The following is a 14,483-nucleotide window of genomic DNA, read 5'->3' as shown; positions in this document are numbered from 1 at the left end:
CTTTGTTTCGATTTTCACTTGTACACAAACAGTGCACGCTTTTAACCTTTTTTTATTATTTTCCCCGAAAGGAAAGGATGTAGCCACCAAACACACACAGAGAAGTGTTCCCTAATGACTCACGTCTGTTTCATGTTGAGGTGTCACAAGATAAAGTGCAAATAATATGTATGCTGTCAACACTACCATTCAGCAGAAATACCAATGTGTGTACAGAAAATATGCACAATAAATGTGGAGTGCATCAAATATAACCAGCAGGGTGCAGGTCAGAGAGCTGCAGTCATTTCTGCGTCCCGTGTGCCTTCAGAGCAGCTGCCTGCCTCCGTGCTTTACTCCCAGAGTGAAAGACGAGGGCTCAAAGTGGGAAAGCAGTCCCACCCTGGAGCCTTTTAAAGCTCCTGCACAGGTCTGGCCTGAGGAAACTTTTCATCCAAATCCCTACCAACATTCAGTGCGTTAATGTCACATTTCTATAAAAAGCTTTTAAAATGTTCTCCTAAAACTTTGCAATCAGGGAGCAAAACTATTTGAACTGACACATAATTAATCTTCAAAAACTCCTCCTGTTCCTTCCACCACCAAAAACACAGTGTTCCCACTGATTATGACTTAAACACAGGATTAATGCTGAAGATGAAATTATTACTGAAGAGGTTTCCTCTGATTCTATCGTTTCTCTTTATAGCGATGTCGGGCATAGTACTAGTTCATTCAGGCTACTTTAGCTCACACAGTCCTCAGATCTCAGCTGATGCCCTCCAACGTACCTAAATGGTTATTTCATGCAGGCCATGCTACTCAAGCTGTTTCTGTGCATCTGCAAGCCATTTTGCAACCCACCTCTACCACAGCTCATCCTTTCATGCTGTTTCTGACTTAATGTTACATCTTGTTGTCACTAATGTTTGAGCTTTTCTGTGCTGGGGATCTCCTCGTGTGATTCAGTGGATACAGACAGGTCACAACGCACAGCCGCAGATGGGAATAACCATGTTCTTTCAGCTCTCGTGGTCCTGACTCCAGTATTGTCACTGTCACTCATTTGTCATGTCTCTGTCTTTTTTCACATGTATGTAGAACACGTGGGATTTAGTGTAAGTATTCTTTTTCCTCTGTCGAGGACACTCTTCTGCTTCCAGTTTTGCCACCTGTGTTTGTCAGCATGTGTTTCATACTTTTGCACCACCGAGTCATCCTTCTGCATCTGGCAGACGCGCTGCCTGTTCACAGCAGACAAATGAGCATCAGTGCTGCCTTACAGCTGAGATGGAGGACTCTGGGTTCATATCCCTGCTTTGCCCTGTTGAGATGAGGAATCCTAACAGATATGCTAAAACATCTTCCTTTTATACGGGCGATCGTGGCTTAAGAGTTGGGAGTTCGCCTTGTAATCGGAAGGTTGCCGGTTCGAGCCCCGGCTTGGACAGTCTCGGTCGTTGTGTCCTTGGGCAAGACACTTCACCCGTTGCCTACTGGTGGTGGTCAGAGGGCCCGGTGGCGCCAGTGTCCGGCAGCCTCGCCTCTGTCAGTGCGCCCCAGGGTGGCTGTGGCTACAATGTAGCTGCCATCACCAGTGTGTGAATGTGTGTGTGAATGGGTGGATGACTGGATATGTAAAGCGCTTTGGGGTCCTTAGGGACTAGTAAAGCGCTATACAAATGCAGGCCATTTACCATTTACCATTTATACAGCGAGTCCCCAGATGTCTTCAACCCTGTGATCCATGGCAAAGCAAAGTGGAAAAAATGCTTCTGAACGCTGCCTTTTGTGTGTGCTAGCATTTCTTGAGAGTGAAGTCAGGCTTGCACCATTTGTGGGAAGGTACAGCTCGGGTAAGTCGAGTTAGTGCTGCAGGAGGAAATTTAATAACCTGCCATTAACCAGAGTTTTGGTAAAGAGAGAAAGACAGCCACAAACTCTAAATATGCTACAGTAGTAGTTGAAGGGGATGTTACTGGTAAACCAAGTGGTTTAATGTGATTAGACTAACACAGTTTACTGATCGGTTCCACTTCATAAGAAAAGATTTGAAGAAAAGCCTCCGGCTGTAGAGACACAGCTGTTCCCTGACGAGTCTGTTCATATGAATTGAACTCTTTCATGTTGAGGTGTCACAGTATCCGGTCGTTAAGTGATGACGTGACGAATCCTGCTTCCGGGCCTAAAGTAGTTTAATATGGCTTTTGTGTTGTGTTGTATGCATTTTCTTCTATTTAATCTCAAAAAGCTCCTAAAACAGTCAGTGATCACTGCTGACCTCCCTCGGCTTTTATTACCGCTAATCATTTATTTAAGCTCAGTTTTTAAAACCTTAGGATGTAACTACAGCCCAGCCCATGCAGCAGTATATGAATGACTAACCTCGTATTGTGGATGGATTATCTCAGTTGTTCTCCTGGCTGAAGTTTGGTCCTTTTACAGCATCCTGCCATGCGATTACATTTGTTCCTGACCACCGAGAACACTCACGGTAACTTTTATCGAGTGGAAAAAAGTTAGCTTGTTTATATTGTGCTAACATAGCTGTGTCGCTAGCGGTCACGTAGCACATCATTATATAGCAGCTAGCCCAACTTCAGTAACCCTACAAACGTCACTGCTGTTTAGTTTTCTGTCTTCATTTATGTTGGAAGTGATAACAGAGCTGTACGTTTTAATTTGTTTCCAAAACCCCGCAGTCAGGACATGCTATATTGTATTTAGATAGAAGCTAGCGAGCTAACTCCCTGCTAACTTCTAACTCCGTTAAATGTCATAAATTCCGTTTTCATGGATGCCTGGATGTTAAACTCAATTGTTACACCTGGTAGAGCAGAACGCTGATCATTTTATTAAAGATGAAAGACTTTAGACAGTTTTTCAACTCTCAGTAATGCCATAGTGATCGTTTGATATATGGACCTGCAGCGGAGTTTAGACCCAGACACGGCTAGTGACGTCAGACTGAACAACCGGATAATGACCGTAACTGCAAAATTAATTACAAATAATATGTCGATAATATACATATTATAAAAATGTAAAGCAACAGTAATTATCTGGTTGGCGCTCCATCCTGGTCCTTTTTGGTGGCGCCATCCACCATAAAGCACAGAAAAGAATAAGAAAAGGAGGACGCATGACTACCACAGTGCAAAGATACACTGGGAGAGCTGCTAGAGCAGGTCATCTGCTAATCGGAAGGTTGATGGTTAAATCCCTGGCTAATCCAGTCAAATATCCTTGGGTCAGATACTAACCCCAAGCTGCTCTCCAATGCCGAGTGAGACTGTTAGATAGAAATGGTGCTTGTATGAATGTATAAAGTGCTTTGAATGCTCCGGGAGGGTAGAAAGAATCAACACATTTACCATTTCCTGTAGGAGATGTAGAAACTGTTGAATCAGCAGAAGAGATAACCTCGGTTGGTAGACAGCACAACTCCAAGTGAATAACTGCCGGCATCAGGAAGTGGACGGGAAGCTGAAAAAAGTGACGAGTAATGAGAGTAATGAATACCACTGATTGAGACATGACCTGGTAGCAAACCGGGCAACCAGAGCCTGAAATGTGACTCGCCATGAGTCTGTTGCCATGAGTGTGGATGCAGCTTAAGGCAAACCCTAGTTTAACCTGTCGTAATATTATTGTGGAAGTTTTGTAAAATGGTAAATGGCCTGCATTTGTGTAGCACTTTACACTACATTCAGTCATCCACACAATCACACACATGATTTTTTTACTCATTAATAATGAATCCTGCTCAGTTTAAGGTTTTCAGACAGACTCACATCAAGTCATGGTTCATGGCTAGAGTTGCTGGGGGTCAGTTGACACTACGCTGGTGTCAGTTATAAGAATTAATCCATGTCTGAAATATGTGATTTATCACAAGAAAGACCGTTTAGAACAATCTCTAAAATACATTGGTTAGTTAAATCCCAGGTTATTGTTCAGCACAGAAGTAGGAGGGAGAACATGGAAGAAGTCATCCTGATCATTTGTTTCCATATCAGTCAGTGTGTGCTTCAATGGTCACAACATAAATCAAGTGATTGTTTCTGTCAAGCTGACAGTTTCTGTTTTATTACTGGATATTCAGCTGTTATTTATTTTCTGACATAAACATGTATGTAGAGATTATACAGCTGTTTTTAAATAGTGAACATATATAACGATCTAAAATCTTAATTCTGGATGTTACAAGTTTAAAGTGTTGTAGAAGAAGACAAAATATAAGAGTAGGGTCTTTGATCATTTCCACATAAATAAAGCAAAAGCTTTGTAGCATTCATGACTGACTATAACTCGTAGTTTCGTGACGTAGGCCATGTTGGGCTTACGCTGCTGAAACCTGAAACAGCATCTGTCACAAATTTGGTTTCATGTTTACTGTCTGAACTGCAGGATTGTCATTCCTGAGACTTCTCACGCTTTTGCTCCATCTGGTGATCCTGGCACGAGTGAGCTGCCGTGTAGACTTAAGCAGGTGGTTGTTTTCTGAACATTTGGCGGTATTTCTCCTCGTGCGGTGAGTTTGCAGGTGTTCACTGAAGGAATGATAACAGTGCTGATCGCTCACTTTCACTGACACTTGGTCTTCCTCCCAGTTCAGCATGTGTTTGTGATTTGTGAGTAATGACATGTATCTCCAGTGAGCCTCATGAGTTCCCCCTTTGCATTTGAGCATGGGTGGTCAAACAGATGTCCGCGGGTGTCGTGGTTAAAAACTGGTCTTCCTCCTGATCGAATGACTTGTGGAAACATGTGTTGTGTAAACTGCTGTCTGTACTATTTATCCTGAGCTGAAGATTGTTTCCTTGGGAAAAAACAGCCAGTCTGCTTTGTTCTGGTGTTTAGAACAATAGATATGTTCCTCTGGTGTCATGTTAGCATCAGAGTTGGATTTCTCGCTCTGAGTTTGTCTCGTCACGGTTTAGTAACACATGCAGCTCTGATGCACGGCTGACTCAGTGCATCCATGTGCCGTGCTGCACCCCGGTTAGCCAGGCTCATTCATATTTTGCCATGAAATCACTAACCAGATTTTTTTCTTGTAATTCCTCAGAAAGAAGGTCAGTGAGGGCAATGCAGTGGTTAAATCCAACCCGTCAAAGCGCCACCGGGATCGGCTGAACGGGGAGCTTGACAGGCTGATGGACCTGCTGCCGTTTCCTGAGGAGGTGCGCTCTCGCCTGGACAAGCTGTCAGTCCTCCGTCTCAGCGTGGGATATCTGAGGGTTAAGAGCTTCTTCAAAGGTAAAGACCAGCCACAAGTGCATATCCAAAGATTTGTTGAAATGTCAGTGCTGTGTGGTGAAATGAAATGATGATAAGCCCACTCTGACCTCCACATTCGCTGCCACAAACACATGACAGCCTGCTCTTTGTACCACAGAGTAAACGATAATATGTCTGGTCTTACCGACTCTTGTGTTGAGTAATACTGTGGTTGAGAAATGTGTTTAACCACACAAAGCCAACAGCGCATACCTCGACCTTGCACTGAGCAGACGCTGGCTGGTTGACAAGCCGACCTGAACAGAGAAGAAGCTTAGCATCAGGAGAAATGCAAGAGGCATCAAAGATAAAGAGTGCAGTATGAAATGCAGCTGCAGTGGCTGCAGTGCACACTTTACATTGTCTTTAACACTCAGTTTCCCTTCTGTTCTTTGCATGATATGATTTAGTTGTTCTCTGCGGCTCTCAGAGACCAACAACAGCACGAGGAAGAGCAGCCCACAGACCGGTTCGACCACATACTTTGGACACTGCCTCCGTTTGGCAGCAGATGCTCTCTGCAGATAGGCTGTCTGCAGCTCCCTGCAGATGTAGGTGCACTGTGTCACTAGAACCCTGTCAGTCCAACAGGGGGACGTGTAGGACTCAGTAGGCATGAAACAGTGGACGCAGTGAAAGGTATATATGACAGATAAATCAGTATAGAGGCTAGAGTTTTTAATTCAACCGTAATAATGACACAAAAGTCCAAAATACTGATAATGAATACAAGCAAACACTTGTATGAATGAGGTAATGTAGACTAAGGTGGGAGTGAAGGTAGACAAAGCTTGATAACTGGGCGCAGTGAAGCCAGCACTGGAAGTGACTGAACTACATCTGACAGCTGAGGCAGGAATGAGAAGCACGCAGGAATCCAGTTTTAGGAAACGGCACATCCTCACTGCCGCTAACCTGACCCCACCTTGCCTCCGAGCAACACCCACAACAGCCTCAAATATTTCTCAAATGCTTTTTAAGAGTTGCTGCACCTTAATTAAACGTGCAGGCTTTGAAAAGCTGATGAGTCAGAAGAAAGTCAATGACATGTGAGTCGTACACAGCTGCAGAGGATCCCTGTCTTTAAGTACGACAGACGTTTTAGCCGAGTTGTTTCCTGACAGACTGCTGAGTAAGTTGCTGTCTCTAACAATAGACATGAAGTGTCTTATCTCCAGGTGTCTGCGTCTCTTGGTTCAGGAGTCGTACAGAAGTAGAGGTAAAAATGCACAAAGTGAATTCCAAAGACGGATTTTATCAGTAACAGACATCTTTGAAACCAAGTGAAATTATGAATGCTGTGCAACTTTAAACAGACAGTGTGTGAAAAGTGTGCGTGCTTGTTGTCAGCCCAGCTGTTTGCAGTGTGAATGGATATTACATGTTATCACATGAGCGCTGGCATTCCTCTTCCACCTTTCTGTCTGTACAGGTGAGACAGGCTCCCGTGTCTGTAGGAGACTTTCCCAGTGCATTCACAGTTAGCTAAGCACTAAGACGATCAAGAGTTTGAGGACTTCAGATTTTACCGTACAACTTTCTTCTTCTTCTCTAAAACTAACATTGAAATAGATCAGTCTGAATCGAAGCCTCCTGTTGATGTTTGTTTAGGACCAGCACACTGGCTCGACCCTCTGAGGGTGGGCTTGTGTTTCGTTCCGGTCTCAGATCTTTTTCATGTAAGGCAAAATGCTTAAGTACTACAGCATGAGGTCACTGCTCCATGCTGCTGCTTTAAAATGCTGCTGTTCACATTGTAGCCAAAAAAGATGTTTGTCGGGGAAACATCAGATTAGACCGTCAGGCGCCACAGCATTTATTCAAGTCAACAGTTATATCTCCAAACAAGGCGTTGAATCCACGGACTTTAATGTGTTTCAGCCACAAACACAGAATATCCTGCTTTTGCTGCAGCTACTCCTGTAATAGAAAAGTCCATATGAAGCTTACATTGAACTATTTTATTATCATGAGGCCAAAAGCACAGATTGCTGTGTTGTATGGTTTATTATTCAATCATTGAGCGGTAAATCTGAGTCGTTCTGAAAAGCATCCATTTGAGCAGCTAATGCGGTTCTTGCATGGTCCAGCTGGAAGTGACTGTGGCATGTTTATACTGAGACTACAAACAGTGCATTCACTGCATGTTCTAAGAGTGTTTGTGCGTTTCTTTATATTGCTGTGGCAAAATGCATTGAGGTGTCTGCAGACAGCCCTGATCACGTGAAGGAGCTTTGATGTTTGTGTGGCGGAGGCGTGGCCCCGGGCGCAGCTGCCGGGGAGGAGTGGAGCAGAAGGCTCAACAGGGCGGCGCTGCGAGGCCGGTAAGAACAGCTGATGGTGTTTATGTACTAATGATGGTCTCCCTCCGCTGTGTTTATAGTGAGACGGGGAGGAGCGGCGAGAGATCAGCTGGGCTCGTGAGCTGTCAGGCTGTGCGACTGAGTCAGCTGTGTAAACAAACAAATAAATGTGGAATTTGGCAGTACATACCTGCGTGTGCGTGTGTTTGTGCCTGGTGTATTCCACAAGTGGTGCCGAAACCCAGGAAAGTGCCGGTGGGGAAATGTCCGTCCCACAGACCGCGCCACCCGCCCAGCCCCTGCAATTCTTGGCGCAGATGCTGGCGGAGATGGCGGCGATGAGCCGAGATCAGGCGGCCGACCAGCGTGCCCACCTGGCCGCGCTGCGGGAGCAGACGGACCGACAGACACAAGTTCTGGAGCAGCTGGTCGGGGCCGCTGCCACGCCGAAGCCCTCGCCACTGTCGGTGACGGTGCCCCGGATGGGGGACGGGGACGACCCACAGATTTTTCTGGAGACCTTCCGTGCCACGGCGGAGGCGTGCCAATGGCCGCGGGAGGAGTGGGCTCCGCGGCTGCTCCCCCTGCTGTCTGGGGAAGCACAAACAGCGGCCCTGAGTCTGCCTCCGGCGTCCAGGAGCAGCTTCCCGGATGTGAGCCGGGCGGTGGTGGACAGGCTGGGGCTCACCGCCGAAGACCATCGCCGGCGGTTCCGGGCCTGTCGGCTGGCTACATCGGACCGACCATTCGCCTGGGCCCGACAGCTGCGCGACGCGGCGGTGCGCTGGCTGCAGCCGGGAACATCGGAGGGCGAGACGAAGCTGGTGGACAAGGTGGTGCTGGAGCAGTTCACGGAGGGATTGCCAGCGGAGACGGCGAGATGGGTCCGGTGCCACCGGCCCGCAAGCTTGGAGGTAGCGGTGACGCTGGCGGAGGACCACCTTGCCGCTGGAGCAGGGGAGTCCGGGGACGCCGGACGGAGGCCGAACAAACAGGCCCCAGTGCCGGCCCCGAGGCGCCGTGTGCCGGCACCAGGGCAGGCAGAGCGGCTGCCGGCGCTGAGCCCCACTAACCCTTTCGCGGCAATGGTGCCGTCCAGGGGAACCGAGCCGAGTGGAGCCGCCCCCGAGCCACGGAGGGCAGCACAAACGCCGGGGCCGGAGTGTTGGAAGTGTGGGCAGCCGGGACACCTGAGGAGGGATTGTCCGCTTATGGAAGTGGGGCAGGTGTTCCGCGTTGCTGGCGCCCCAGCACCCTCCCCCGGTCCAGGAGGGACATACAGTATTCCGGTAAGGACTCGAGGGGGTATACGCCAAGCGTTGGTGGACACGGGCTGCACACAGACCCTCGTGCACCAAGGCTTGGTTCGCCCCGGGGCATTATTGGAGGCCGAGTGGGTGGAGGTGAGGTGTGTTCATGGTGATGTGCACCGGTACCCCATAGTGCCGCTGCTGCTAAAATACAAGGGCCATACACATAGGGTAACGGCGGCGGTTAGCCCGCGCCTGTCGCACCCCCTGATTCTGGGTACCAATTGGCCGGGGTTTCATCAGCTACTGGGGCAGTACGCGGGGGTGCGATCACGACCGGAAGCGGGGTGTAGCATGTGCGCGGCATTCAGCGGTGACGCGGGGTCGTCCGACACCGACTCCGGGGGGAGGAGCCGGCGGGTCCCTCACGGGACGTCCCGCCGGCCCCGGAAGTGTCCCCCATGGGTGATTTCCCACTGGAGCAGTCTCGTGACGGCACCCTACGCTCAGCCTTTGACCAAGTGATGGCTATTGATGGTCACGTGGTGCGCCCTGAGGCCGCGCAGACCTACCCACGTTTCATCTTATTAAATGACCGATTATATCGAGTGAGTCGTGACACTCAGACTGAGGAAACACACACCCAGTTGTTGGTGCCGCAGGGCCGCCGGGAAACGCTTTTCCAGGCGGCCCACTATAACCCCATGGCAGGGCATATGGGATACGAGAAAACTCTGGAGCGAATAACGGCCCGATTTTATTGGCCTGGCATCCGAGCGGATGTGCGCCGCTGGTGCGCGTCCTGCCCGGACTGCCAACTTGTTAATCAACCGGCCATACCGAGAGCGCCTCTGCGCCCTCTCCCCCTCATTGAGGTCCCGTTTGAGCGCATCGGCATGGACCTCATCGGGCCGTTTCACCGGAGTGCACGCGGTTACCGCTTTGTGTTAGTCCTGGTGGATTATGCAACGCGGTACCCGGAAGCAGTTCCGCTGCGCACCATCTCGGCTAAGAGTGTGGCGCAGGCACTGTTTCAGGTCATCTCCCGAGTCGGAATCCCGAAAGAGATACTGACTGACCAGGGCACGTCGTTCATGTCTCGCACACTGCAGGAACTGTACGAATTACTGGGCATTAAATCTATTCGGACCAGCGTCTACCACCCTCAGACTGACGGGCTGGTGGAGCGGCTGAATAAGACTTTAAAGTCCATGATTCGTAAGTTCATTAATGAGGATGAACGCAATTGGGATCACTGGCTAGACCCTCTGTTATTCGCAGTGCGGGAGGTGCCCCAGGCCTCCACGGGATTTTCTTCCTTTGAACTACTGTTCGGCAGGAGGCCACGTGGGGTGCTCGACCTGATTAAAGAAAGCTGGGAGGACGGTCCGAGCCCCGCCAAAAATGAGATACAGTACGTGTTGGACCTGAGAGCAAAACTCCACACTTTGGGGAGGTTGTCACGGGAGAATTTGCTCCAGGCTCAGCAGCGTCAGCAACGCCTGTATAACAGAGGGGCTAGACTCAGGCAATTTTCACCGGGAGATAAAGTGCTTGTGTTACTCCCTTCTTCCAGCTCGAAGTTGCTCGCCAAGTGGCAAGGTCCCTTTGTGGTCACACGGCGTGTCGGGGACGTGGACTATGAGGTCGCTCGGTTGGACAGGGGAGGAGCCGCGCAGATTTATCACCTCAATCTCCTTAAAGCGTGGAGAGAGGTTGAAACCGCATCTCTGGTGAGCCTGGTGAAGGAGAGAGATGAGTTGGGGCCTGAGGTGCCAAATTCTATCATTCCCGCCTCCCTCCCTTGTGATGACCATCTCACACAGGCCCAGAGAGCGGACATTGTCGCGTTGCAACAGCGCTTTGCGGACGTGTTCTCCCCCCTGCCCGGCCGGACGTCCCTCATCGAGCACCATTTCGTGACGCAGCCCGGCGTGACGGTGCGTTCACGGCCCTACAGGCTCCCGGAGCATAAGCGAAAAATCGTGCAGAGGGAATTGGCGGAAATGCTGAGGATGGGAGTGATAGAAGAGTCGCACAGCGCCTGGTGTAGCCCCATCGTTCTGGTGGCGAAGAAGGATGGGTCTATACGGTTCTGTGTCGACTATCGCAGGGTGAACGAAGTGTCACGCTTTGATGCCTACTCCATGCCTCGGGTCGACGAGCTCCTGGATCGGCTGGGCACGGCCCGCTTTTTCACGACGCTGGACTTAACCAAGGGCTACTGGCAGATTCCCTTGTCTGCCGAGGCCAGGGAGAAAACGGCCTTCTCCACTCCGTACGGTTTGTACCAGTTCGTGACACTCCCGTTCGGCCTGTTCGGGGCCCCGGCCACTTTCCAGCGTCTCATGGACCGGGTGCTGCGTCCGCACGCGGCGTATGCTGCCGCCTACCTGGATGACGTGATCATCCACAGCGGCACCTGGGCGGAGCATGTGCTGCGGGTGGCCGCGGTCCTGGAGTCCCTGAGGGGGGCGGGGCTCACGGCCAATCCGAAGAAGTGCGCGGTTGGACGGAGGGAGGTGCAGTATCTGGGGTACCACCTGGGGGGCGGGCAGGTGCGTCCACAAGTGGAGAAGACGGCGGCTATCGCATCCTGCCCGCGCCCCAGGACGAAAAAGGAGGTGAGACGGTTCTTGGGGTTGGCGGGTTACTATCGTCGCTTCGTGCCGGGGTTTGCGCAGCTAACCAGCCCCCTGACCGATCTCACTCGAAAGGGTGCCCCGGAGCTGGTCCAGTGGACGGGGCCGTGCCAGGCGGCGTTTGTGCGAGTGAAAAACGCTCTCTGTGGGGAGCCGCTGCTTCACACTCCTAACTTTTCCCTCCCGTTTGTTCTGCAGACTGACGCCTCGGACAGAGGGCTGGGAGCCGTTTTGTCTCAGCAGGTGAGGGGAGCTGACCGCCCTGTCCTGTACATCAGCCGGAAGCTAGCGGAGCGCGAGCGCCGGTACAGCACCGTGGAGAAGGAGTGCCTGGCCATCCGGTGGGCGGTCGGCTCCCTGCGCTATTACCTCCTGGGACGCTCATTCACCCTCTGTTCGGACCACGCCCCGCTGCAGTGGCTCCACCGCATGAAGGATGCCAACGCCCGGATCACCCGGTGGTATCTGGCGTTGCAGCCCTTTAAGTTCAAGGTGATCCATAGGCCGGGGGCACAGATGGCGGTGGCCGATTTCCTCTCTCGCTCGCAAGGGGGGGAGTTGGCTCGGCCGGACGGCTCCCCGGCCTCGAACGGGCGGTGGGGGTGTGTGGCGGAGGCGTGGCCCCGGGCGCAGCTGCCGGGGAGGAGTGGAGCAGAAGGCTCAACAGGGCGGCGCTGCGAGGCCGGTAAGAACAGCTGATGGTGTTTATGTACTAATGATGGTCTCCCTCCGCTGTGTTTATAGTGAGACGGGGAGGAGCGGCGAGAGATCAGCTGGGCTCGTGAGCTGTCAGGCTGTGCGACTGAGTCAGCTGTGTAAACAAACAAGTAAATGTGGAATTTGGCAGTACATACCTGCGTGTGCGTGTGTTTGTGCCTGGTGTATTCCACAGTTTGATTTTGATTTCAGTTTGATGCAGATGTTGATCGGAGTCGATACCTGACTCAGATCAACATCTGAGAGGAATGCAGAGCTCTTCATCACTGGCAGATGTTGTGCTGAGTATACAGCTCGTAGTTCAGAGTTAAGGTCTGTGTGAAGAAGTGTTGGGTTGCATCATGAAAGAAAACTCAAACGTGTTACTCTTTGAAACCAAGACTCCTGCATGAGTTTTGACCTTAGAGATTTTTCAGTCAGCAGCAGTTTTTTCTGGTCATCAAGGGGGACTGTCCTGGTCAAAATATGAGCGCGGAGCCCGAGCGTTCAAGTGGTGACATGCCGAGGATTTAAGATACGGATCCTGTAAAACCAAAGTAAAACACTGGCTCAAAGAAAAGGGCCTAGAGGAAAAAGAAACAGGCAGTTTTAGGGGCCGTTTCCATGACATGATCATGAAACATTATCAGGCTGCCTGGTGATTGCAGATCTCCCTGAACAAGCTGGGCCCCCGGCCTCATAGCGTGACTTCGTGAAGCAGGGCTCGATGTTTTGGAAGGCTTGTGGCTCGCTGCTGCTGACAAATATGCAGCAGCAGCGAGCAGCACAAATATGCAGCGAGCATATTTGTGCTGCTCGCTGCATATTTGTGCTGGTAGAAAACCGAGAAAAATGCAGTTTCCAAGTTGATTGAAAACATCCAGGCCTGTTAGCAATCGTAGTTGAGGTGGTGCACTTTAATGTGATGTCATCTGGTATTTGTGATGTCTTAACCATGTAAACACACACCTGTACACGTGACTGCAACAGCAGGAACGACGTGGGAAGACGAGAGAATCAGTTTTGAGGAGACCGGTCTGGTCTCAGTCCTGGTGGGCTCATTAGGAGGAAGTCTGTGGCCGTGCTTCGTTCAGCTCTGGCAGAGCAGTTTCCATCTTTTCCATTCTCTGAAGGTTTGTCCTCTTCTTCAGAGCGCAGCGCTACATCTCTCTTCATACCCACAAGAGTCTCTGCTGGTCAGCCTGAGCTCACCAAGGCTTTCTGTGAGGACATTTGCTTATTTATGTCCTCCCCCAGCATCGGCTGTTGTCCCACTCAGAGTTTGGATGGACACCAGAAACATAGAACATGTGTTATTACATTTATTTAAGCACTGTGATTCAAATCTGCCAAGAATGTAAACGTCAGTTAGCTTTCAGAGGTCATAATGATCATAACATGTGTCCATACTTGAAGCATTTATCTTCTAGCAGCATCCAACTGCTTCAATCTGATTTGCTGTTGCTGTGTTGCCTCAAACTGTTGATTCATTGCACTTAATGAGGTGGAAACACCTGGCACAGTCAACATAATGTCCTGTTGTGTTATGTTTTCTGAACTCTGGAGACAGTTTCTCCCACGAGTGGACGTCCTAGCAAAGTTACCCCAAGAAAGTGAACCCTTCTGCTCTTAAAACCCGTGCAAAGTGGCAGAAGGAGCGTCCAGACTGCAGCTGTGGGACCTTGTGATGGTGGTGAACCCTGTTTTGAGCGCTGTGGCCAAAGTGCATCGTGGAGCTGACGAACACCTCAGCACAGCTGAGGCCCCAGATTCTTACACCGGCTATCCTGAGCTGTTGTTGTTTCACTATATCGCTCTTGTTAAGTCTGGTGTTGGGTTTGATTTCATTTGTGTCATTTGAGTGTGGAGTACCTCGTTTATAGATGTTCAGGGTTGTTTTCTCTCTGTGTGGTTTGAGGTATTAAAGAAAGCGTTACGCACCCGTCAGCACAAACACCTGGCTGGGGTGAAGCATTTTTAATAAACCCAAACAGCTGATTGAAGATTCAAAGCTCTCCACTTCTTACATTTTTACTGTTTGTACTTTATCAGGTCTGAAAATGGTGACATTTGCATAACTTCATGGCGGCGTGATGGTATTTAGCACATCCCACAATTTACTCTAAACTGTGAGTGCGCTCAGCAAACCTGTTTCCACCCAAAGCTTCATTTTTGGGATCACACTGAAGTCTGATACTGAGCGATAGAGGCCAGGTGTTCCCCCTAAAATCAGGGAGGTAAATGGGTGCACTGATCGAAGGCGTGATGGGAGGATGAACCTTTGGACCAAGTGATCCAGCTAATTGGCTTCCTCGCAGCGAGCTCTGCCC

General features: G+C 50.2%; 1 protein-coding gene across 2 annotated transcripts in view; it reads left to right on the top strand.

The window, feature by feature from the left end:
* The window catches only part of LOC308409809 (aryl hydrocarbon receptor-like), a 44,960-nt gene that overhangs the window by 14,836 nt on the left and 15,641 nt on the right, over positions 1–14,483 (top strand). For both annotated transcript variants that reach the window (XM_080902809.1, XM_080902810.1), the window contains exon 2: positions 5,051–5,241. In XM_080902809.1, the coding sequence (XP_080758935.1) occupies positions 5,051–5,241 (191 nt within the window). The remainder of the gene's footprint in view (positions 1–5,050; positions 5,242–14,483) is intronic.

This window comes from Rhamphochromis sp. 'chilingali', assembly GCF_963969265.1.
Source record: "Rhamphochromis sp. 'chilingali' genome assembly, chromosome: 14".
Classification (NCBI taxonomy): Eukaryota; Metazoa; Chordata; class Actinopteri; order Cichliformes; family Cichlidae; genus Rhamphochromis; species Rhamphochromis sp. 'chilingali'.
Note: the sequence above shows the minus strand (reverse complement) of the source record. Positions and strands in the feature narration are given on the sequence as shown.